The sequence below is a fragment of the Bos mutus genome, chromosome 3 (genome assembly GCF_027580195.1).
Source record: "Bos mutus isolate GX-2022 chromosome 3, NWIPB_WYAK_1.1, whole genome shotgun sequence".
Classification (NCBI taxonomy): domain Eukaryota; kingdom Metazoa; phylum Chordata; class Mammalia; order Artiodactyla; family Bovidae; genus Bos; species Bos mutus.
Window position 1 is genome coordinate 76,484,513 of NC_091619.1, and position 24,987 is coordinate 76,509,499.

At 39.0% G+C, this 24,987-nt stretch overlaps 1 protein-coding gene across 5 annotated transcripts in view; it reads right to left on the reverse strand.

Moving 5' to 3' along the window:
- SGIP1 (SH3GL interacting endocytic adaptor 1) overlaps positions 1-24,987 on the reverse strand; it is a 237,433-nt gene that overhangs the window by 85,485 nt on the left and 126,961 nt on the right. For all 5 annotated transcript variants that reach the window (XM_070367880.1, XM_070367882.1, XM_070367881.1 and 2 more), the window contains 3 exons: positions 5,490-5,514; positions 4,405-4,456; positions 1,825-1,910 (listed from right to left, as the gene is read on the reverse strand). In XM_070367880.1, the coding sequence (XP_070223981.1) occupies positions 1,825-1,910; positions 4,405-4,456; positions 5,490-5,514 (163 nt within the window). The remainder of the gene's footprint in view (positions 1-1,824; positions 1,911-4,404; positions 4,457-5,489; positions 5,515-24,987) is intronic.

The following is a 24,987-nucleotide window of genomic DNA, read 5'->3' on the forward strand; positions in this document are numbered from 1 at the left end:
ACACACTTTCCTCTCAGGCCTTGTAAACTAGTGATAGAAGAATCAATCAAAAATGTAAGAGTGGGTAGATAAGAAAAGTAGGTGGAAGAGCTAGTATGCTTGGTGCCAAGGTTGGAACTTACAGAACTTCAGGGGCTGAAAGCACCTAGAGCATAATCAGGCCAGGCTTATTGTGTGTCTCCTCTTCATCACAGACCTCAGTGATGGTCTTAGCTTTGTTTCTTGTCTTAACACGAAAGCATACATTGTCCAATGATCTGACACAGCATTTTGTTTTTTCCATGGATTCAGTGTGGGATACCACTTTGATTTCTAAGAACTGTTTTCTATTTTGTATATCAGGTTTCCATATATGATGGAATTTTTTAACAGGTAGATTCAAACATAGCAAATCAAACCACCTTCAGTTACTACACATATCAGTAAAAGTGAGACTGATCCCAGATGAGTTAATAAGACAACTGAGCAACCTTAATGCTGGGTCCCCTTTCCTTATGGATTCTAAGTTGCAGACATTTAAATCACTGAAGGAGTATTTAGGGATGTTCCTTATTCACTTTCCTAACTACATGATTGAAAAATACTCAGTTGTGGCTGCCTGCTAGTTGTCTCCCAGGATCCATTCTCCATTTCTGCTACAGTTAAAGCTTAGCTGGCCAGATGGCACTAAATTCTTTCTGATGGGCTCTGGCTGGAAGTGGTGTGCGTCTCTTCCAGGTTTTGCTCTTACAGAATTGGCAGTGAGTTCCATGGGTCCTCCCTGACACTTCTTTCTTCTGACTGGAACATAATGAGAATTTGAGCAGCCCCCTTGCACCCAGAAGTGAAGGCCACATGCTGGGGATGGCAGAGCTCCCCTTCCAGTCCTATATTTTGTACTTTAAGACTGTTTACATGAAACAGAAATAAAATCTATCTTGTTTAATTTACTATACTTTGGAGTCTCTTTGTCACTATCTGAGCCTACTCATTATGCTTTTAATTCTTATCGTCCTCAGCGTTTTAATCTCCTTCACCAATGGGTCTTAGAAAAATCATTTTATTATATGCAATCACAGTGTTCTTAAATGATTTTTTATAAAAAAACATTCCATGTTATCAAACAGCTGCTGGAGATCCATGCATTAGACCTACATACATCTTAGGAACAGGTTAGATCCCTTTCATAAGGAGTTTATGTCAGTAAGGTATACATTATTCACAGCCATCCAAAAATGGTTAATATTTAAAAGTTAAAATATTTAATTCTAGGAATTAAATTTAGTAGGTAAATCCAACAATAACAGCCAAAATGATATTTCTCTCATAACATCTTTTTTCTAAGTTGTTAAATGATTTAAGGTCATTCCTGGGTCTTGAGTTTGCAAACAGTGTCTGTTCTGTGAGCAGTCCAATTGACACCTCCACTGATGAGGTGGACAAGAGAGAAAATGTGGTCATAGAGGCTAGATCACAATGACAGTGATTATGATCAGGAATTTGAAGGTCTGGCTCCATAGTGATAGCAGTTTGGTTCATAAACCACCTGCTCCCTGACCAGTGGGTTGTACAGATTTTCAGTAATTCTTATTGAAAGAAGAGTGAACTTGTTGAAGAGTGAACTTGTTAGCTCTTAGCTACCTCTGGAGGTAAAATTTCAAATCCTGAAATACTAAGAGGTCTGCAAACTAAACTCCCGTGCTGATAACACACCTAGATCAGAACTATTCTTTCACATGAAGATCTAGTGATACATCAAAAACATGCCTCAAAACACATTTACTCTAGACGAGTTATACTTTATTGAAAAGAAAAACAAATCCATAGATACACAGTTTTTCCTACCTTCTGTCTTCTGTTCATCAAAAGCTGATTCTAATGGTGGACCAAAGAGGGGAGCAAGCGCCGTGGTGTCCTCTGAAGGTTTTTTGCTAAACCACACACATTACAGCAAAACATAGAGAAAGGAAATATTAATGTCAAAAGAGATATAAAGCCCTCAAATATCTTCCACAGTAAGGCTGATGTACGTGTGCACTTAGGTACATATATAAATATGCACTCACGCTCTGGAGAGGCTAAAAAGCATATATATGAAGATGTCAAATGTATGTGGACAAAAGAATTAGTAAGAGGTAAGATCCCTGGTTCTCAATGGGGTGCCAGGGGGCTGGTCCAACAGAAATAAGACAGAGAGAAACTCTTTAAAAGCATCAGATTCTCTAAACCTAGAAGAGATAATACTAAAGATAACTGTTTACTGCAAAGCACCTTCTTCTCATAAGATCTCAAAAACCATTTATATCTGTCTTCATTGCATCTCTGTGTTGTAGGTAATGCAGAGCATGGTCAGCGAATGTCAGGCACAGGGAAATTAAGGAACAAGCCACCAGGAAGTTCATCTTTGAATAAGAAACTTAGTCTACCAACTTTTAACTTCATCCTCCCCCCTCCACCCTACACAGTAGACTAATTATAATCTCCTAACACCTTAATATTGCACGTCTCAGAAAGAGAAGAATATTGAAAAATCAGGGAGAAAAGAAGGGTAAAAAGTTCAGTGCTCATCCTTTTAACTAATTATTGCTTAAATTGACTATTAACAAAAGGCGCATAAATTGTCTCCGTTTCTTCCCCAGACCTGATTTCTCTCATTGGTTCTAATTAGTTTTGTGTGTTTGCTGGGGGATAAGAGGTGAAGAGGAGAGGAGAGGGGTTAAAGGAGGAGGGAAAGGTAAAAGGATCTAGCGTTTAGATAGAAATAGGAGTCTTTGCAGGGAAACACCGCTTATGTTCACAAGACTTACTTATCCCAGGGATTACACAGTATGAAAATATAATGCCTTGCCAAAATCAGAAAACAAAATAGAACATTCTTCTGGTGTCTGATGTAGAATGTATCACAAAACTGTATCCAACTAAACAGGCTGCTCTTTTTTAAAACACTTTTAATTGCAAAATAATTGGTTTACAATGTTGTGTTGGTTTCTGCCATACAAAAATGTACATCAGCCATAAGTGTACAAATGTCACCTCCCTCTTGAACCTCCTTCCTACCCATCCCCCATCTCACCCCTCTGTGTCGTCACAGAGCACCAGGTTGAGCTTCCTGTGTTATACAGGGACTGCCATTACCATATTTTCATATGGTAATATACATACATCAATGCTATTCTCCATTTGTCCCACCCGCTCCTTCCCTCGTTGGGGCCACAGTTCTGTTCTCTACATCTGTGTCTCTATTCCTGACCGGCAAATAGGTTCATCAGTACCATTTTTCTAGATCCCATATATATCCATTAATATATGATATTTGTTTTGTTCTTTCTGACTTACTTCACTCTGTATAACAGGCTCTAGGTTTATCCACCTCACTAAAACGGACTCAAATTCATTTCTCTTTGTGGATGAGTAATATTCCATTGTATGTATGAACCACAACTTCTTTTATCCATTTGTTTGTTGATGGACATCTAGGTTGTTTCCATGTCCTGGCTGAGTAAATAGTGCTGCAGTGAATACTGGGGTACACGTGTCTTTTTGAATCATGGTTTTCTCAGGTTATATGCCCAGTAGTGGGATTGTTGCATCATACGGTAATTTTATTCCTAGTTTTTAAAGGAATCTTCCTACTGTCTTCCATAGTGGCTGTAACAATTTACATTTCCACCAACAGGATAAGAGGGTTCCCTTTCACCACACCCTCTCCAGGGTTTATTGTTTGTAGGCTTTTTGATGACGGCATTCTGTCCCATGTGAGGTGATACCTCATTGTAGTTTTGATTCACATTTCTCTAATAATAACAGGCTACTACTTGTAGGGCAATATAATCATAGTTCAGATCAGCATTCCATATACCAAATGATGTCTTCCCGTAGACCTTTACCTCTGTCATTAGTGCAGGGTTGCATATTCTGATAGATGTTACTTTAGATGACTACAGCTGCTACTGCTGCTGCTAAGTTGCTTCAGTTGTTTCCGACTCTGTGCGACCCCAGAGATGGAAGCCCACCAGGCTCCACTGTCCTTGGGATTCTCCGGGCAAGAACACTGGAGTGGGTTGCCATTTCCTTCTCCAATGCATGAAAGTGCAAAGTGAAAGGGAAGTCGCTCAGTCGTGTCCGACTCTTAGCGACCCCATGGACTACAGCCTACCAGGCTCCTCCATCCATGGGATTTTCCAGGCAAGAGTGCTGGAGTGGGGTGCCATTGCCTTCTCTGAGATGACTACAGAGTACTTTCTTAATGGTCTCCCTCAGGCTTCACTTAGGCGAAATGATAACATATTTAAATCTGCGATGACCTACACACAGAGCAGACCCTTTGTTATTAGATGCTGAGAGTTTAGCTCAAAGGAGATTTGTTCCATTGTTACTAGTGCATGATACCTTGCATAAAACACAACTAACATCTTTCATGCTCACCTTATGAGCTCTGGAGTTGGTGTGGAACGCCTGGGTCTCGCTACTTCTTCACCTGATGCATAGGACAAAGAAAGTTTTTAGGCATATTTTTAGCATTTTTTTCTTTTATGTCTTATGAGCTATGTTTGAAAACAGAGATTTAAATCCCACAAATAGGCAACTCCATGTGAAAACTTTGCAAGACAAACCCAGGAACAAACTCCCCTGGCAATGCAACAGTCATATATTAGGCATAAGTAGTAGCATTTTCTTTGGCATTTATAAAACCTTATCAAGGAATTACCATGATGAGCCATCAAATGGAAGATCTGTACACTGCAGAGCTTAGTGGAATAGCACACTGTTCTTTGAATGCCTGTTGCCTTGATCAGTTCTGCATTTCAATTACCATGAGAATACCAAGCCAGGCCATATGTACACAGTGCATGAATCCAGCATTCTCTGCCTGTTCTTTTCTTGAAATGCCAAGAAAATGTTATACTTTTAACTAGGAACCATTTATTTAAAATTTCCTAGAATGTGCTGTATGCAGCAGAAGAAAATCATGCCACATGTATATTATAACCTATCTCACATCACTTTGGTGTACTAAAATTTTCATATCAAATACACAAGAATGGGTATTGCAGCTACCTTCAGTTCCTTCTGCCCTCCTCCTCTCCCTACTCCAATTAGCAAACACACATTTGATTAAATTCATTTCTGAAGTCAAATGATACAGCATGTGTGCTCAGTCGCTTCAGTTGTGTCCAACTCTTTGTGACCCCATGGACTGTAGCCTGCCAGGATCCTCTGTCCATGGAGATTCTCCAGGCAAGAATATTGGAGTGAATTGCCATTTCCTTCTCCAAGGAAGGTAATAGCAATGTTTATTCAAAAACATATTCACTTTTAGGATTTAAATATTAATCATTCAGAACCCACTGAGCCCTTTTACCATTACAGGATTTCTTTGCTGTAGACATTCATCAGCCTTAAAAATCAAGCTAAGAATTTATATGTCAAATGTGTATATACTCCAAGATCCAGGGAACTGTTTCGTCTTTTAAATTGTACTCTATTTCTGGTAGCTAAGATATACTTACTGGATAAGTTCCTTTTAATTGCACCCTAGAATTAGAAATAGACACTATAAGGTTTAAGACCACATATACGTACAATATGTATATTTCTGTCATTGCAATTAAACTGAACTTAAAGAAATGCAGATGGAGAAAAATGAATTTTTTTTCAGCGTTGCATTCAAGTTAAAAATTATAGACACCCACATATAAATAAATTTTTCACTTTACTTAACGGTTACCGAGAGGAGGGAAAAGTAATAAATATTCCAAACCAGGGGAAAAAACAAAAAACAAAAAACCCTTACCTGGGTAGATTTAGTAAATTAAAAAAAAAAAAAATCTTGAGATCTAGCATACAAGAAAGTATATCCAAGTTTAACTTATGTTTAATTTTTAAAATTATATGTATGAGGTGTATTCTCTTCTCTTATTGAATGGGGTCCATAAGCTGCTTGTAGAAACAGTCATTAGTTGACTAATGCAATTTTTAAAGATGCATGTGGAAAATGTTAAAAACAAGGAAAATTTGAAGGCATTACCTCTGAATGGACTGATCTATTCAGGTAACCAGAGAATTCCATTCTTCCCCACTAACGCTCTCTACCTCAGTTTCTTTTACATGCCTGCCATGGGGGCACCGATCTATCAAGTGGGAATCATTCCTTTAGCTCAAGGCATTGTGATCCTATTGGAATGCAAATTTCCCTGGCAAGGATAATCTGGCAAGAATAATCTGAGAAGGTCATTTTCAGATTTTTTTCAGGCCCTAGCAGAAACTTTTTTTGGTAATAAAGGATTAGTTCAAAATCACCATGAAAGGTTCTTAGAATGTGATGCTTCCAGAAAAGTAGACCACTAGAAGCATGGTCTCATAAGATGGGCATGGGTTGGCAGGGCCTCCTTAGGAGAATGACAGGGGCAGAGTTTAGGATGGGGAACTGCAAGAACAAGAAACTTTTCAAAACTCATACAATTAAAAGTTTGGTGGGTGATAGCCAAACACACATTTATTTCTACTCCTACTTTAGTAAAGGCTCAATCTGGTGGTCACAGATTTTTCTTCTCTCAAATGATAGCATAACAACTTAGGACAAATATAGCATCTCTGTAACAGACCTGTAAGAATCTTCTTTCCCTCTTTCCTAAGGTTTTATCAAAATTTTGTCTCATTTTGAAGTCATTTGTAATAGCGGAACAGTTTCAGCATGAATAAAGATCCACTAGATGTTTTCTGATGACTGGCCTAATCTCTCAAACTATATTTTCTGGCTTGTTTTGCCTAATAATATAATTTGCATACATGTGCCACATAGAGATTATTATGTTATTAGGAAAAATCTTTTTAAATTAATAAATACTTTATTTAACAAACATTTTAAATCAGTATTTTAAATTAACACACTTGTTTTAATTAATGCCTATATTAAATAAATATGATCATTTAAATTAGCTATGGTCATTATGAGAGTTTTGATACAGGTTGGCTTTTGGAAAATAAGACTCCATAGACAAAATAATAAGACAACAATTGTTTAAATGTAATTCAAATGGTTTTTCAGGTTGGAGAGCCTCAAATAGTCAGATTTTTATTAAAAAGGTCTGAAGGAAAAGATTGGGGCTTTAGGTCCAAGTAGTCAATCATGAGGTTGACATTGAGGGAATAGGACCTATTTAGTATAAAGAGACCTGAAATTAAGGAGCTGGGGGACCCCAGAAGCTGTATTGAAGACCTTTTGATCTCTGTCTTACCCCTTTATTTAAAATGTAATACTCATGAAACCAAGAAAGATATACAGTTTATTTGTTTGGTATTTGTTGGTATTCATCATTTCCCAGTGTATCAATTCATTTGAAAGACATTTATTGCTGAGAGGTACTAGACAAGAAGCCCCTGTAATATTTTACTAAATATTCCTCATGAATGAACAATCACTATTCAAGAGGAAGCAAGACATGGCAGAAATATGCAAGCAAACTGTTATTTAGAAATTAGAAAGAATAAAATCACATCAATTTAGAAAGGAACAGATGTTCGAACCATCAGCAGTAAGCATTCATCAACAGAAAAGAAAGTCCCATTGTCCCTGGATCTGGCATACAGATCTCTGATGGCCTTGATGTCAATGCAGGACAAATCCAAAGCAAGGTTAAGGTGATACTGACCACACAAACCACATTCAGGAAAAACGCCTATTGATTCTAAAACCTTCTCCTCCCTAAGTGACCACATCTTCCTTCTCTAAAGGACTGTCATTATAGGTAGACTGTGAACAGACTTACCGCATTTTGAATTAGTTAATTCACTCTTTTCCTTTTACTAAAAAAAGGAGTAACTTGTCATAATCTGAGACGTTACCCAACTGCTGGACTGGAATCAGCCATATAGTCCCTGCAGGTGGTATTTTTGATCATCAACTCTGTGGCTTAATCAGAGAACCACAGCTTGTCAGCTGGCACAGAATATTTGCCTCCAGGAGTAACTGATTGATCAAATTGGCATAGGCCTAATTTCCAAGCGCATTATTTCAGTTCCATTACCTCTCTCAAGGGACTGACCAGGCAGGTGGAGGTTATTTCAAACATAGCAAAGACTCTTCTTGTTGCTTCAAATTTATCACACTTTCAACCTGAGGAAACTGACTAAGATTTACTCTGGACAGTGCAAACTGATACTGGTTTGTCTCCAGTGATGAAATATATACATGTGATAACCTAGAAAGATTGACTTTAAAGCATGTCTATTTCTCCCAAGATAAAAATTATGATTATGCATGATTGTATATCAGTATACTGACAAATATGAGTTATGATCCAAGGACTTATATTAAATTTAGGTTTGAAAACAATGTGGCTTACACATTCCTGGTTTTCTTTATAGTTTTCTTATTCTATTATCACCTTGCTATAAATGTCTATGCTGATTTCTGGATAATCTCCAGAGCTTGCATACATGCACACCACACACACACACACACACACACACACACACATTCACACACACCACATTTTTCACATTTAGCACTGGGAGTTGGGATACCTATTGTATTAGTTTAGTTTGTTATGGAAACATGCTCTGATGATCCTAAAACATGCTCTTGACACATATAAGACCAGAGATTTACAGCCACTAAACCTAATTTGTCTGCCTCATTTACACTGGGTTATCATAAATTTAATAAGACAAACTGGCCACCTTGCCTAGGCAACAGTTATCTCTATAAAGGTTTAAGGTAAAAATGTTGAGGGTTCTTACCGGGCTGCGCCTCTGTGATCAGCAAAAAGGAAGAGAGAACAGATACCTAGTCAGAGAATGATGGATCAGTCAACAGGCTTGGGTAATAGAAGACTTCATAAACAACTAACTAAACACTCACTCCAAGTAATCAGGCCAAAGGAAAGCAGACAGTCATTGTGTTTGTGGCTTAGTTAAATCAAGGAGGTTTTGGAGAACTTTAAAGGGAATATATCCACTGTATGATATAGCTTTGCTAATGGGTACCAGTTTCAGTTATGTGTACGTACAGACAAAGCAGAAACATACAAGAAAACTTTTACTGATAGCTCTAAATGTCTTGTCATAAGGAGTTTTCTTCATAATGTTTGAGGAGGGGAATTTTAGAGACGGTAGTACAGAGAAAACTGTTTTCCCACACAATAGAGTGTTAGCACACATCATAGATGTGATGGATTTCCCACATAATTCAGGCTTTAATCAGAGTCTCCAAAAATCAGAGAGCAGGGTAAGAGATACCTCTTCTTTGCCTGGTTTTTCTCTTTAGTGTTCGGTGAAATGAGTGCTGATAAGAACTTTTTAAAAAGTCTGTATTCTTGGCCTAGTGCCTTAAGCAGCCTCTACAAATGGATAGACTGTGACGGGGAAGATGAGGAGCTCCTGAGAAGTGCAGGGGGGAATGATAAAAACTGTCCAGCAGCAATAAAACACTGTGGGCCAGATGCCTGGAAAAATACAAGATGCTGACATTCAACTTCTTTCTTTCTCTCTTCAAACCTTGATCATGGCTGCTATCAATTTACCCCAACAACCTCTGGTTGCTCTCCCTCTTTAGGCTTTGTCTTTAGTAACAAGAGTGACTGTGATGCGAATGGAGAAGCAGCTGTTTCTCAGTTTCATTTTCAGGAATATGGCTTAGCCCATGAGTTCACCAGAGGTTGCCTGGAACCCAGTACTGGCCAAATTTCAAAATCTGGGCAGGAAGCACAAACTCAGAAGTATCTAGAAGGTTGCTTAATGAAAAAGATGATTCTACCCTCTAGAACACAGACAAGAAATAAAAACTTATAGTCATGTATACCTGGGGGCTTCCACGGATCTCTAGGCCAACTGCCTCTGTGATATAGAGAGCAAAGTGAGGCTTTGAGGTCCAGAGCTAGGAAATGGATACAACCAGAAACCGACTTTAGAGCTCAGGTCTGCTAAACTCATGTTTTTTCTAGGACACCAAGCCTGATGTTGTTGGAGGACTCCAAAGACAGGGAGCCAGGAACTGGTAAGTAAGCTAGGATTTTAGAAATACTTACTCTAGTTGATTTTACTTGAAATATTTTAGACGTTATTATGTGCCATAGTTTTCTGATTCTGTTCCATATTGATCCCACCTTTCTTATAAATATATGCATGATGCAATTTAAATAAAATTAGAAAAAAGGACACATGAATATGTATTTCTTGGCTTAAATTCTTTTACTGACAAATTGTTACTGTCTTTTGAGAGAAATTCAAGCACTCTTTTATATAAAGATTTAGAGTTTATAATTCTTCACTGACCAGGCTAAAGTTCTTCTCTAAAGAACTTTGTGGGCATTTATGATTTTAGCTTTAATTTCATGACAAACAATTCATTCTTAAAAGCAGCATAAAATACAGCAAAGAGGGGATTAAAATTGATGCAATTTCCCCCAAGATGATTATGAGAAATAATGCAAAATAAAATGTATATTTCAACTATGCAGAGGCAGAAACTTAAATTCAATAATCTTTACTAAGATTATAGAGGACATTTGTCAAAATAACTTCAATTATATTAATTCACCCAAATTAAGTTCAATCAGTTAAAAACCTATGTAGTTTAATCAATAGTTCCTGTTTGTATGTTTTCTAGTAAGGTAACATGAAAAAAGGAACCTCAAGTAACAGCTGTTGAAATTCATGTAGTCACAAGCTTATTCACAAGAATCCAGAAGATCCAGCTAAAAGCTGTGAAAAGCTCAGACCCAAAAGCTTCAAGGTCCATAATTAAAAGCTATCTGAAACCTTCAAAAGGAAAGGGATTCCATAAGCCAAATTGAAAGCCGTTTTCTACACTAATTATCACCTTTAAGGAGCATAAAGTGGTTGTAGGTTTTGCTGAACAGCAAAATCATTCTCAACCAGGAGGGGAGGGTCTTTCCTGTCAATAGTTTATTTTACTCTTTTTCCTGTCATTTCCCCAGAATTCTGAGGCCTTTAGCCTCAGAATTGTTCTACCAATTGTTCTACCAATATACAGAATTTGCTTCTATATATTGTTCTACCAATATATAGAATTTGCTTCAAGGGTGGAAGGAAACATTCAGCATCTGATCTTAATATATTCTGGAAGCTGAACACTCTCTGTGTTGAACTGCAAACTCAAAAGCATGCAGGGCAAGGAGCAGGAAAGCTATGGATCAGGGCATGAGAGTTTCATGGAGCTTCGGTGAAGTGGCCACAACTCAGGGCCACTTGAACACAAATTATGGGCCTAATCCTGCTGAATCTTCAGAGTTGTCAGAGAACAGGCCTATTGATTCTGATTTTTAAATGGCAATCAGATTGTTTGCATGACCAAACAAAACATCTTTTCAGTTGTTCAGAATCTGCAGGTGGCCAATTTGTCTCTGATTGCAGACATTTGTATCACACATAATAAGCTCTCAGAGAATTTTTTATATACTGTTATTATTATTTCACCTGATTACTCAAACAGGGACGTTGCAGTTGGTCTATTTGTTTTCTGAACAAATTTCCTGTGTTCCTAGTTAGACATTAATTGTTCAGTTCCTCAACTTTTCTCCATCTTCTGATGCATTCTGGAGAAGGTACTGAAAAGCATTTTATTTCCCCCTCTACTTTTATTTTGATGTTCAAGTTAGAGATCAGGTTTACTTTGTATTTTGAGGCTATTTTCAAAATGGGTATACTCTGCTAATTTATGATTTGGTCACTAGAATGAAGATCTTTGCTTAGAATATTTTGCATTTTAAAAATTTATATACTCTGCCATTTGAATATGCCTTCTAAAAGAAAATATTTCAATACATGTCCTCACAGTATCCCTATCCTACACCAGCCTTGTTTTGTTTATTTTTTGCACAAAAGGATTAATTTAAATTCAGCCGACTAGGATAACTTAAGTCTTTGCCAATACGCATAAGTGTTTTGAGACATTTATAAAAAGAAGTCACCAAACACAATCTGTCCAGCTTGTCAAAAATCATTAAATAACCAGCATCAGGTTTTGAAACTTTACAACATCCTCATTTGCTAAAATTCAGCGCTATAGGGAAACACCAGAAAATGCGTGAAAAGCCACAAAGCACTAAACAAATATTATTTTTATGCAGTCTAGTCATAGCAAATTCAGTGATTCATGGTAGTGAATTTTCTAGGAAAGAATTAGCATATATGATCATTTTGTTTATTATTATGACACTAATCAATATTTTTATTTGCTTTTAAATGCTTTAGGGTAATCTATCTGGCAAGCATCTATTGGAAGCCCCCACCCCTGCCAATTGCTGTGTTTGTCTATATTTAAATTTGTTTCTATACCTCTTACAAGTCAGATGACAGTGAATGCCTATCAGATCCAATAAGACTTCGTAGAAATAATCTTCTGAAACTCCATATGGGAAGAGAAGCAAAGAGCCTGTTACTAGCCGAGATATCACTAAAAGTTCCCTGGGTTGGATATCAACAACATGGGCATTACCCAAGAAAAATGCAGCAGGGGAGCAAGAGGAAAACTCATCCTTAAAGGCACAGCTAGCAATGAAATGGAGTACTTACAGTTAAAATTGCTGTAAGAACAACAAGAGGAAAGCAAATGAAGAATAGGAAATTTTTAAAGCACCATGGGTAAACTTCAGGCTATTTAATCTTGTTAATATTTGAAGTGGCCAAGTTTGGATAATTCAGAGAAAGATTCAGAGTCAAAGAGAATAAATGAAATGGGCAAAATATCAAAAAGGTTACAGAAGCACACCAACAATACATGTGTCACATAGCATGTGACACAGAGTTGACTCTCAGTTACTCAGAAGTGGGCCATTCCATTTATTAATAATTAATTGTGATACGTACTAATTTTATGCTTGGGAACCAAGTCATGGAGTCCATATTTTGATAAACTGTAATATTTTGATTCCATCTTTTGTTCTTCCTTTGTCTTCTGCTCTTCCTTCCTCCAATCCCATGAAATTGCTATCAGTGCATTTCCTGTACGTGGTATAGAGACTGCCAGGCTTGGGTGAGTGGGCAGGATGGGAGGTCTAGCAATTATTGCAGCATCCACTTAGGTGAGGTCAATAGACAACCAACCACTTCTCAGTGGGTGTTAACATGGAAATACAATATTTTCATATTTTCCACTGGAGAGGTCACCTGTATCAGCATCCTGGGATCATGTTCCCAATAAACTAGGCAGAGCAGCCCAGAACAATGAAATATTTTTTTTAGTAGGTCAGTTTCATTGTTGCTCTAAAAAAAAAAAAAAACATGTAGATACATTTTATCAGATTTGTGCTGCCACGGAAAATCACCCCAGTGATAAAAAGGACCATGTAAGAGGTGATTGGCACCCCACTCCAGTACTCTTGCTTGGAAAATCCCATGGACAGAGGAGCCTGGTAGGCTGCGGTCCATGGGGCTGCTAAGAGTCAGACACGACTGAGCGACTTCACTTTCACCTTTCACTTTCATGCACTGGAGAAGGAAATGGCAACCCACTCCGGTGTTCTTGCCTGGAGAATCCCAGGGATGGCTGAGCCTGGCGGGCTGCCATCTATGGGGTCGCACAGAGTCGGACACGACTGAAGCAACTTAGCAGCAGCAGCAGCAGCAGCAGCAGCAAGAGGTGATTTACGATTTATAAAGATCTTCTTTATTATCTCTGACAACTCCAGAAGGGGATAATTTTTCTGATTAATTTAAAAAAAAAAAAAGAAGAGAAAAAGACAACTTGCTTCTCCTAGGATGGATTCACAAGCATTCACTCAGGATGCTATCATGTTGTACATTACCAAAAAAGTAACAAAAAAATATATGTAGCTTGATGAACCCAAATAGAAGCTGCAATAAATGGAACTTAACACTAAAATATTTTATTATATGCCTGTGTGATTGGGGTAGAGGTGAATCTTTACAAAATCACCCCATGGCCCTTAATAACAGGCTTGGAAAATCACTTAGCAACCAGCTTCCTCTTTTCCTCATGGGGCATAATTAGGCCACGTCCTATTTGTTTTTAAAATTCAGAATCTTGTTTAGGTTGTAAATACAGTCAGTCATTAGATATACAGACAGTGAAAATGAACAGAATAAACAATGTTTGGCAAAGATATAGAAAGAATTTGTTGTTTCTTACCGGACTTTTCCTCTAAAAGCGTAAGCATGGAAAGAAAAAATAAACAGAAAATGAAAGAGGTGAAATGTATATTCAAGAAGATGCAGCTCAAGGCTCAGAATAACCTTACTTTAAAGCAGCTCTCCAAGGCATGGCTTTTATAAAGGCTTCCTGTAGGCATCAATATGATCATTCCCAGGCTGCTGGCTTTAGACCACCCCCAATACATGCCACTTGGCAATATTGTTTTGAGCTATAGGCACTTGAAGCCAGCAAATTCGGGGAGAAGCTTTCTCTGAACAACCCTAATCTGCCTAAAGATAAATCTTCCAGAAAGAACCTAATTGTCATAAGAGTATAATAACAAGGGAGAGGAGATGAGACGTCAACACCATGTCCAGACAAACTTTGCCACAAACTATCACACTTCCCATCTGTGCTTCCAAAGGCCCATTCATGGTCCCTAAAAATCATTTACTCTCCCCTTAGATGCCTCCTTCCTTCTCCCTATTAAGATGGCATTTAGCCCTGAATTCTGAAACCACTCATTTTTCCGGAGGGTCTGCCAGGTATACATGAATAGACACGTTAATAAACTTATGTTTGTTTTTCCTTTGTTGATCTGTCTTTGCTAAAAAGTCACAGCTGAAAACCTAAGGTGGGTTGATGTAGTTTTGCCTCCTTTCCAAGATCAAGTGATAGAGGACATGGGTGTGGTTTCCATTTAAGCGCATTCTAAGCTCTTTTTGAATGGCTTCAGTTCAGTTCAGAAACTCAGTCATGTCTGACTCTTTGCGACCCCAGGGACTGCAGCACACCAGCATTCCCTGTCCATCACTAACTCCTGGAGCTTACTCAAACTCACGTCCACTGAGTCAGTGATGCCATCCAACCATCTCATCCTCTGTTGTCCCCTTCTCCTCCACCTTCCATCTTTCCCAGCATCAGGGTCTTTTCAAATGAGTCAGTTCTTCGCATCAGGTGGCCAAAGTATTGACATTTCAGCTTCAACATCAGTCCTTCCAAAGAACATTCAGGACTGATTTCCTTTAGGATGGACTGGTTGGATTTCCTTGAAGTCCAAGGGACTTTCAGGAGTCTTCACCAACACCACAGTTCAAAAACATCAATTCTTCGGCGCTCAGCTTTCTTTATAGAACAACTCTCACATCCATACATGACTACTGGAAAAACCATAACATTAACTAGATGGACCTTTGTCAACAAAGTAATGTCTTTGCTTTTTAATATGCTGTCTAGGTTGGTTATAACTTTTCTTCCAAGGATTAAGCGTCTTTTAATTTCATGGCTGCAATCACCACCTGCAGTGATTTTGGAACCCCCAAAAATAAAATCTGCCACTATTTCCACTGTTTCCCCATTTATTTGCCATGAAGTGATGGGACCAGATGCCATGACCTTAGTTTTCTGAATGTTGAGCTTTAAGCCAACCTTTTCACTCTCTTCTTTCACTTTCATCAAGAGGCTCTTTAGTTCTTCACTTTCTGCCATAAGGGTGGTGTCACCAGCATATCTGAGGATATTGATATTTCTCCCGGCAATCTTGATTCCAGCTTGTGCTTCATCCAGCCCAGCATTTCTCATGATGTACTCTGCATATAAGTTAAATAAGCAGGGTGACAATATATAGCCTTGATGTACTCCTTTCCGTCCTTGGAACCAGTCTGTTGTTCCATGTCCAGTTCTAACTGTTGCTTCCTGACCTGCATACCACTTTCTCAGAGGCTTACTTTTATCAAATAGACTTTGAAAATAGAAAATTATCCTTGGTATTATTGAAAGAAGCTGGCAAATTCTATGAATGCATTGCAGCCTGTCATGACTCTAGAACATGAGATTTTCCTCAAATTCCAATCTTGTCAGGGAATCTGGTACCTATTAACTTCTATCAAGATACTCTGTCTAAAACCATCAGTTCTTTCTTCCCATCCTTCATTTGTTACCACTCCCCATGGGAAATGACAAATTATTTCCCTGGTGAGTGGTCCCTGGCCCCCAGGAATGCTCTTCTCTTTTCTCCACAATTTATTTATTTCTTTGGCCACACCATGCAGCATGTGGGACCTTAGTTCCCTGACCAGGATTGAATCCACGTCTCCTGCATTGGAAGTCTTAACCACTGGACAGCCAGGGAAATCCACTTCCACAGTTTCTTAATAAAGGCTTCATGTCTTTTTCCATGTTTCATTTCCTAAATCCATCCTTTGCATCATCCCTAGAATTATTTTCTAAAAATAGTGAAGTGAATGTGTTACTCTGCCCTGCAAAAACCTCCCTACTATGTAGAAAATAGAGTTCAAATTCCATTCTGTCATTTAATGCCTTCATGATGGGCTCCAGCTCACCTTCACTCCCTCATCTTCCACTGCTGTCTGTATAAAATCTACATTTAGCTGCAGTCATTCCTTGACATCTCCTGAACATGTAGAACATTCATAGTTCCCTGACTTCTGCTCAGGCTGCTTCTTCAGCTTTGATGCTGTCTTCCTCTCCTTCAGATTGTAGTTGTTGTTTAGTCACTACGTCATTTCTGACTCTTTGTGACCCCATGGACAGTAGCCTGCTAGGCTCCTCTGTCCATGGGATTTCCCAAGCAGAGATACTGGAGTGGGTTTCCATTTTCTACTCCAGGGGAATCTTCCTGACCCAGGGATTGAATCCTCATCTCCTGTGTTGGCAAGTGGATTCTTTACCTCTGAGCCACCAGGGAGGCCCTCTCCTTCACAGACCATCTTACTTATTCTTGAAGGCCAATAGCACTTCCTCCATGAGGCCTTCCCTAAGGTTCCCAATCAGAGTAAATAGTTCCCCAGCATCTATTAGACTCAGAGAAGAACAGGTACACACGGCTAGTATATTTTTTGCAATTCTTATTTTATTCTGTATTACTTTGACATCTCCATTCAATTATTCAGTTCAGTTCAGTTCAGTCACTCAGTTGTGTCTGACTCCTTGCGACCCCATGGACTGAAGCACGCCAGGGCTCTCTCCCTGTCCATCACCAGCTTCTGGAGTTTACTCCAACTCATATCCATTGAGTTGGTGATGCCATCCAACCATCTCATCTTCTGTCACCCACTTCTCCCCCTGCTTTCAATCTTTCCCAGCATCAGGGCCTTTTCAAATGAGTCAGTTCTTTGCATCAGGTGGCCAAAGTATCAGAGTTTCAGCTTCAGCATCAGTCCTTCCAATGAATATTCAGGACTGATTTCCTTTAATGGACTGGTTGGAACTCCTCACTGTCCAAGGGACTCTCAAGAGTCTTCTCCAACATTCAATTATTAGCTCCAAGTAATGATTATGAATGGGCTCTATCTAGCCCCAAACATAGTACAAGGCACACAGTCGGTGCTCAAATCATGTTTATGAATTTTCTTTTTGTGGTCATTAAAACATAATACAAATGTTTTAAGCACAGTGTCTTTTAAAGTCCAAAAAGATGAATTGTTATCTGAAATAAGGCTGAATTGTATATAATATATAGCCCAAGGGATATGGCCCCAGATGTAATAGTTCCTTCACCAGCTCTTATAAATATAAAATTCACTTTGCTTCTATTTAACTGTTGATCTCTCTGCCCATTAGTGACCTCAGGGGCTAATATACATTATCAAGACTCCAAGGAAGTGGCACAGCTTTGCACACACATTGATGCAGAGCTATGTGATTGGTTCTCCAGAGTGGAAAGTTCTCCCATAGCAAAAAAATCTCTTGTGTTTCAGCATAACTGAGGATCAGCATAGGGCCCATGTCCTAGGTACTGTTTTCAGACCCGGACCATTGCTAACTAGTACAGAGAAATGAGAATTATTAAGGTCCAGAATTTACAAACAAAAAGAATTTTGGGGTTAAAATCAAATAGCTTCAAAGGAGTTGTCATGGAGGGAGATGCAAACGTTATTATATAGTCAGATGAATTTAATCCCTTATTTTCTGGATGCTTTTGAATAAGTCATACTGTTTCTCAATTCCATTTTATAAAGTAGGGACTGTGAAGAAAGCTGAGTGCTGAAGAATTGATGCTTTTGAACTGTGGTGTTGGAGAAGACTCCTGAGAGTCCCTTGGACTGCAAGGAGATCCAACCAGTCCATTCTGAAGGAGATCAGCCCTGGATGTTCTTTGGAGGGAATGATGCTAAAGCTGAAACTCCAGAACTTTGGCCACCTCATGTGAAGAGTTGACTCATTGGAAAAGACTCTGATGCTGGGAGGGATTGGAGGCAGGAGGAAAAGGGGACGACAGAGGATGAGATGGCTGGATGGCATCACCGACTCGATGGACGTGAGTTTCAGTGAACTCCAGGAGTTGGTGATGGACAGGGAGGCCTGGCGTGCCGTGATTCACGGGGTCGCAAAGAGTCAGACATGACTGAGCGACTGAACTGAACTGAACTGAAAGTAGGGATGATGCTGTCTTATACAACTGTCATGAGGATTAAAAGATGTGAATGATAGTGACAGGTAATGTTCACTGAGACTTTACTATTATTGTTTAACTTTATGAGATTGGTGTCATTGTTACCTCTTATTTACCAGTGAGGAAAAGGAGGCTCAGATGAGCTCGAAGATCATGTGGCCACAAAAGCTGAGAGTGGGACTGGATCCCTGCTTCTCTAATTCCAGAGAACCTTGGCAGAGGTGGGTCGTTCATTGTTTAATCCATCAGTCATGTCCGACTGTTTTGTGACCCTATAGACTGTAGCCCACCAGACTCCTCTGTCCATGGGATTTCCCAAGCAGGAATACTGGAGGGGGTTGCCATTTCCTTCTCCTGGGGGTGTTCCCAACCCAGAGATTGAACTCACATCTCCTGAAGTGGCAGGTGGATTCTTTACCATTGAGCCACCAGGGAAACCCAGTTCCCACAGTCCTTATCAGCACTGGGATTTAGAAACAACAGAGCTGAAAGCTTACAGATTGCAGAGTCTGGAAAATAATCTTGGATTTTTCCAATGGAAGGAGTTAAATAGATCATGCTGGTCTATCATACCAGGTCACAGGGAATGAGGTTTTCAGAAAGTGAGCTTGAATTTCTAGGCATGGTTTTGAATCTGAGAATTAAACTCTGATTATAAGGTAAATGTCTCAGCTTTTTTCTAGAATTAAGTGTATTTTATGAAATTAGAATCATAAGAATAAATATAAACACAAGAATGCTAAGGACCCTCCTCTCCTTCCCATTCTAGGCTGTATGTTGATTAAAGCATTTTTATTCCATATGTTGTTTTAATTGTTAGCAGCTATCAACACCTAGGCTATGCTGCCTGGGTTAAGGGTTTCTTCAGAGTAATAAACAAACAAACAAAGATAAAACATGACAAGACAATTCTCCTTTGGGGAAAGCAAAGATATTTCTTGATTTAAAATGAACTATCATCAGAGTGGTTTCTAATTATGGAAAAGATAAAAAAAGAAACGAAAAAGAGATGCATACCTCCAGGTACTCATGTTCACAGAAACAGAGTAAGCAAATTTTTGGATTGAACAATACATACACCTAAAATATAACCATTGTCTCTAAGTGCAGAGATATTCCTGTGACCATCCTTGTGATCAAGGCAGCTTTCCAAGGAACACACAGACCTCTGCCCTCTGTGGATGGAGAGCCTCTCTCTGGGTGCATTATTCTAAATCACTTTGTTATGCAAATAGTCTTTCAAGATAGGGCTTGTTGAAGCCTTCATTTCTACACGAAGAGCTAGACATGGGCAGGATTTAAAAACTGAATTCTGTTTAAGACCCAGACCAAATGTAATAGCGGTGAATGTAGAAAATATACACCATAGTTTTAATGATCCTTTTATGGAGATTTTGTGTTCCAAATACACCCCTGTCCTCTTAACAAGGAACTAAGCTGCTGTGGGAATTTTTGGTATCAAGTTTCATATAGTGGGATCAAAACACACAAAAAAACTAGATTTAGAAGTTTTTTAAGAGTCTACAATTGTTTAACCTTAAAAATAGGATGGCTGTCTTTTGAATGTTTATATTTTAGCTAATAAGACTTTTTTTTATAGATATAACCATTTCCTAGCAGTTATGTACGAATAGCCAGATATTGACAAGGAGCAAAAGGATTATTTATTTATTAATAAACCATTAACAGTTATCTATTGGTTACCTAATAAAGACCAGACACTATTCTTGGTGAACAAAACAATAGGAACAAGAGACAAAAAGCTTCCACTAACTTTTTGGGGAGAGGAAAGATAATAACAAATATAACAAGTAAGCAAAGTATTTAGGGTTTTAGAAGATGATAAATGTAATTTCAAAAAGTAGAGTGAATAGAAGGGTTTGGGACTGGCAGGGTATAGAGTTTTGTGATTTTTATTATTTAAAAAATTTTTAACAACTGGAGTATAATTGCCTTACAATGTTGTGTTTCTGGTGTACAATAAAGTGTATCAGTTACATGTATACGTATGTCCCTCCCTCTTAAACCCCAGCCTTTAGGTCATCACAGAGCACCGAGCTGAGCTCCCTGTGCTGTACAGCAGATTCCCACTAGCTAGCTATCTATTTTACATATGGTAGTGTATGTATGTTGATCCTAATCTCCCTATTCATCCCATCCTCCCTTCCCTCTCTGTGTCTACATGTCTGTTTTCTACATCTGAGTCTCTATTCCTGCCCCGGAAATAGATTTGTGATTTTTAAATAATGTGGTCAGGAGAGGTCTCATTGAGAAGGTGTCTTGGACAAGTTGAGAGAGGGTGGCAGTGCCAGTATTTGGGGGAAGAGGACAGCTCCAGGGAGCCATGGAGGAGTGGGGTGAGAAGGAAGAGTGGCAGGTGTTAGTCTGGGGTCATGGGTGTCGCCACCATGAAGGTCTTGGAGGCCACTGAGAAGACTGGCTTCACTCTGCTCCAATGTAGGAGTTCTCAGCAGGGACATTTAGTCACTTTTGATTGCTCAGAAGAGGCACTGATGAAAAAAGACCAGAAAAATGCCAGGATGTGACATATGTTGTTGTTTTTCATTACTCTTTGGAAGCTTGTTTTGATTCCTCATGTACCATGCTAAAAATAAAAGATGGGCTTCACATGGGCTAGGAGGTGGAAAGAGAGTTTCAACTAGGCAAAGCAGAAATCGGTCCACCCATCTTGCTTTCCCTCTGTGTTGGCCACTTCAGGATGAGTAGCTCAGATTGGCATCCGTGGCTTTGCACCACTGCTGTGCTGGTGGCTGATTTGAAACGATAGTTCCTAAGGTCCATGGGCAGTTAGTGGCTGTCCTTTAGACAATATAAGAGACAGAAGAAAATCTCACCTTCATTCTTTTAAGAAATGAAATTTCCCCCAGTCTCTGAGGAAACATTTTCTGATATAATTAATATGGGTGATTCATACTCCAAGGTTTTTTTCTAAAACAATTAAAAAGTATATCCATTGCTGTAGATTATTTCTGGCACTAAAAAAAATTCTCCTTAGGAAAAAAGGAATAGATACTTTTTTCTTATACTGCTATACTTAATTTTATACTATTATTCATACATGTGTAGAAACTACTTAGGATAAAAATAAATATAATAGTATAAGAGAGATAATAAAGTATCTATCTTTCCTTCTCAAGGTCAAGGACCATAAGTGACTGAATTCTGAGACTTCAGGTAAGAAAACAGATATCTCATTAGGATGTATAGGATTAGGGGAAGAGAATTACAACAAAAAACTGGCCTCCACAGAACACAACACATTAATAAACTTTAGAAAAGAGCCTACAAATGACTCCTGTAAGAGAAGAAACAGCCGTTTGTATTGTTTATCCATCCAATAATTGAGAAAAACTTGGCTTTAATTGAAGGGGAAAGATGAAAAATTTGCTCTCTGTACAAAATAATGCAAGGGATATAAGTTGCATTATACCACAATGAAACACCAAGTTCCATATATTTCCCACAGTGAATAGCTTCCTTTTGTCTAATCAACCAGCAAGTATTGTCTAAGTACCTGTATTGACATGCCATTCAATGTCATAGACTCCAGAGGAAAGGCTCCTTCAAGGCAAGAGTAAGCAAACTTCTGGGTGCAGGGTTAGTCATCAGAAGTCCAACACTTACTTAACTATTCACAACTTATGTTTCTTTTATAAACTTATTTTCCAAAACGATTGCTTCTTGAGTCCATTCTATCCCAAATACACCATAGCTAATAAAAATGATTATAAATTAAAATCTATATCAGTAGGACTAACACAACTGAGACCTTAAAGATAGAAAAATAGCCTTTTAGATTATAATTAGCGTTGTAATTGGGTGCATGTTCAGTCATGTCCGACTCTTCTGTGACCCCATGGACTGTAGCCTGCCAGAATTCCTCTGTGGAATTCTCCAGGCAAAGAATAGTGGAGTGGGTTGCCATGCCCTCCTCCAGAGAATCTTCCCGACCCAGGGATCAGACCTGCATCTCTTGTGTCTCCTGCGTTGGCAGGCAGATTCTTTACTGCTAGTGCCACTTGGGAAACCTTAGCACTGTAACTAAAAGTATATAATTGAAGAATTTGCTGCCTTTGGTTGAGGACACCCTAATGTTTTTATGTGAATCAATGCCGAGTCTATTGTTTCATTCAATTAGATTTTAAGTTGATAGCAGAAGGTCTGAGAAGTTGATAACTGAGGCTTAAGGTCTCCAACCCTAGCGTTCATGTTTCTGGAACCCCTAATTAGATAAAGTTGTCTGACACAGTAGAAAATAATGAAAGAATCTACAGTTATGCAAGGAAATTCTACTTCTTATACCTCACAAATGGAAGCAAAATACCAGGTACTCAAAGGGTACAGCCAGCATTACTTGGAGAGATAATGACAAAGGCGATCCAGATTGAATTAATATTCTGCTCATTTTCAAGGAGATCAAAACATACAAGAGCTTAGGGATTTCTTCTGACCATTGTGGGGTAAGTAAAAGGGTTTGGAAAAATGATATTCTAATTTTAAATGTCAGGAAATGGAAACAACAGAGAATTCTCTAAGAAAAAATAATTAGTAATGAAACAAAGATCAAACACACTTCAGATATGAAAAGAATTCTTCTGCAGATAGCCAACGACTTATAATTCAGGAAAGAAAAGAATATATCGATAAAAGAAGATCCCACCCAATTCCCCATCTATCCTCTATAAGGCTTGGGAAAAAAGAGACACATCTCGTACGTCAACTCCAGATGATTTTGATCAAGCTGTTTGCAATTCTGTCTAGAGGGGGCTTCTCAGACTACCTCTGGGATGTGGGACCCAGTCACAAGATCTGCTGAGGGTTTGGAAGGGGAGTGGCAGCTTATACATTCCATGCTTGACATCCCTGGTCTAAACCCCAACCCAAATCATGCTTGCCCTGTGAAGCTCTTCTTGAAGGGTTGAACCCAAGCTGAGCTTCTCCCTTCCAACTTGCTGCCCTGGAACTCTGCACTGAGCACTTATATCAGAATACTTGCTATCTGTACCCTGCCCTGGCACCGTGCAGAGTTTCTACCAGGAGCGAATGCCAGTGTGTAGGAGACTGGAGCTCTCCTCCCCAACTGATGACTCTCTGTTTTTACTGAACTCAATAGGGTGCTGAACCTTCTGCCAAAGTGAGGACAGGGAAGGGGGTGGTGTTACCAAGCAGCAGCGAATTCAGGGATTTTGCTCTCTGGCAGGCTAATTTGAGGGTGGGAGGGTGGGTGGAACACCTGGAATAGGCAAACAGCACCAGAGTGTCTTCAATTGCAAGCTAGCTGTCTCCCCCTCCCCAGAGTTTGTGATGAAATAACTCCGTTTTGCATGGCAAATCTCTTGGAACAAGATGAAATGGACTGCCCCTTCACAACTCCATGTCAAAGTCTTTATTCCTTATTTCGCTGAATTTTGCAGGGTAAAGGGAGGAGCTGCTAGCACACATGCCAGGCTAGGTCAACTCCCACTCTCAGCATTTCTATCAGCCCTCTTTTCCTTGCCTTTGCTCAAGTCCTCCCTCGCTATTTTTATTTTCTTCCTGCCTCCCACAAGTCTCTGAACTTAAGGAAAAGAGAAATGGAGCTGAAAAGGGAACTGCTACTTACAGGGTCCCTTCCCAAGTGACAGGCATCAAAGGGGGAATTTTGCAACATTAGCTCATGTCATCTTTACATCAGTCCTGAGAAAGTATGTATTATTTTTCCTATTTTACAGATTTAGGATCTGAGATGCTGAGTTAAGGAGCTTGCCCATGGACACACAGATAATAAGATACTAACTCAGAAGCCCATGTTCTTCCTCTTTAACCAATGTGCTTCAAGGAAGTGCTTTCTTTCTCGGACCCCTTGCTATATCCTTAACCTGCTTCTAAAACAGCAATTTCCATAGAAATTATTGGGCTAGAGTACACAGCAGAATATCAAAGCTGAGAAGGATTTAAAGAGGACTGAATCACACCCTAATTCAATGTAGATGAGAATATATACTGTGTGTTTAACTTGGCAGAAAGGAGGAAGTTGTTGGAGTTCAAGTCCTGGCCCTTTCAGCTGTCTCTTGATATCTCGGAGCTGATTTCTTCTATAAAACAGGGGGACCACCACTTCCTTGCCTGCTTAACAGCATAGTTTGCCCAAGACATCTTTCTGATCATGACAGCTTTTGTAAAGCATAAACCATTATTATAGTGAATCGTTGACTTAAAAAATTCCTTGCTGATTGATTGATTAGGGGAACTGAAATATATGTCATATAAAAACAAGGTGTCATTCCTTAATATTTAAAATAAAGGTGACACAGCAGCCATTAAGCCTGACTGACCCATAAGCTCGGCTTTGCTCTCTTGTCACATGGAACTTAGGAGGGAGTGTATGTATGTAGACTGACATGGGCTCTTTAGACTCCATTAAAGTGATAGCCTTCAAAGAGTTTGTGAGTACTCACAAATTATTTGTAAAATGTTT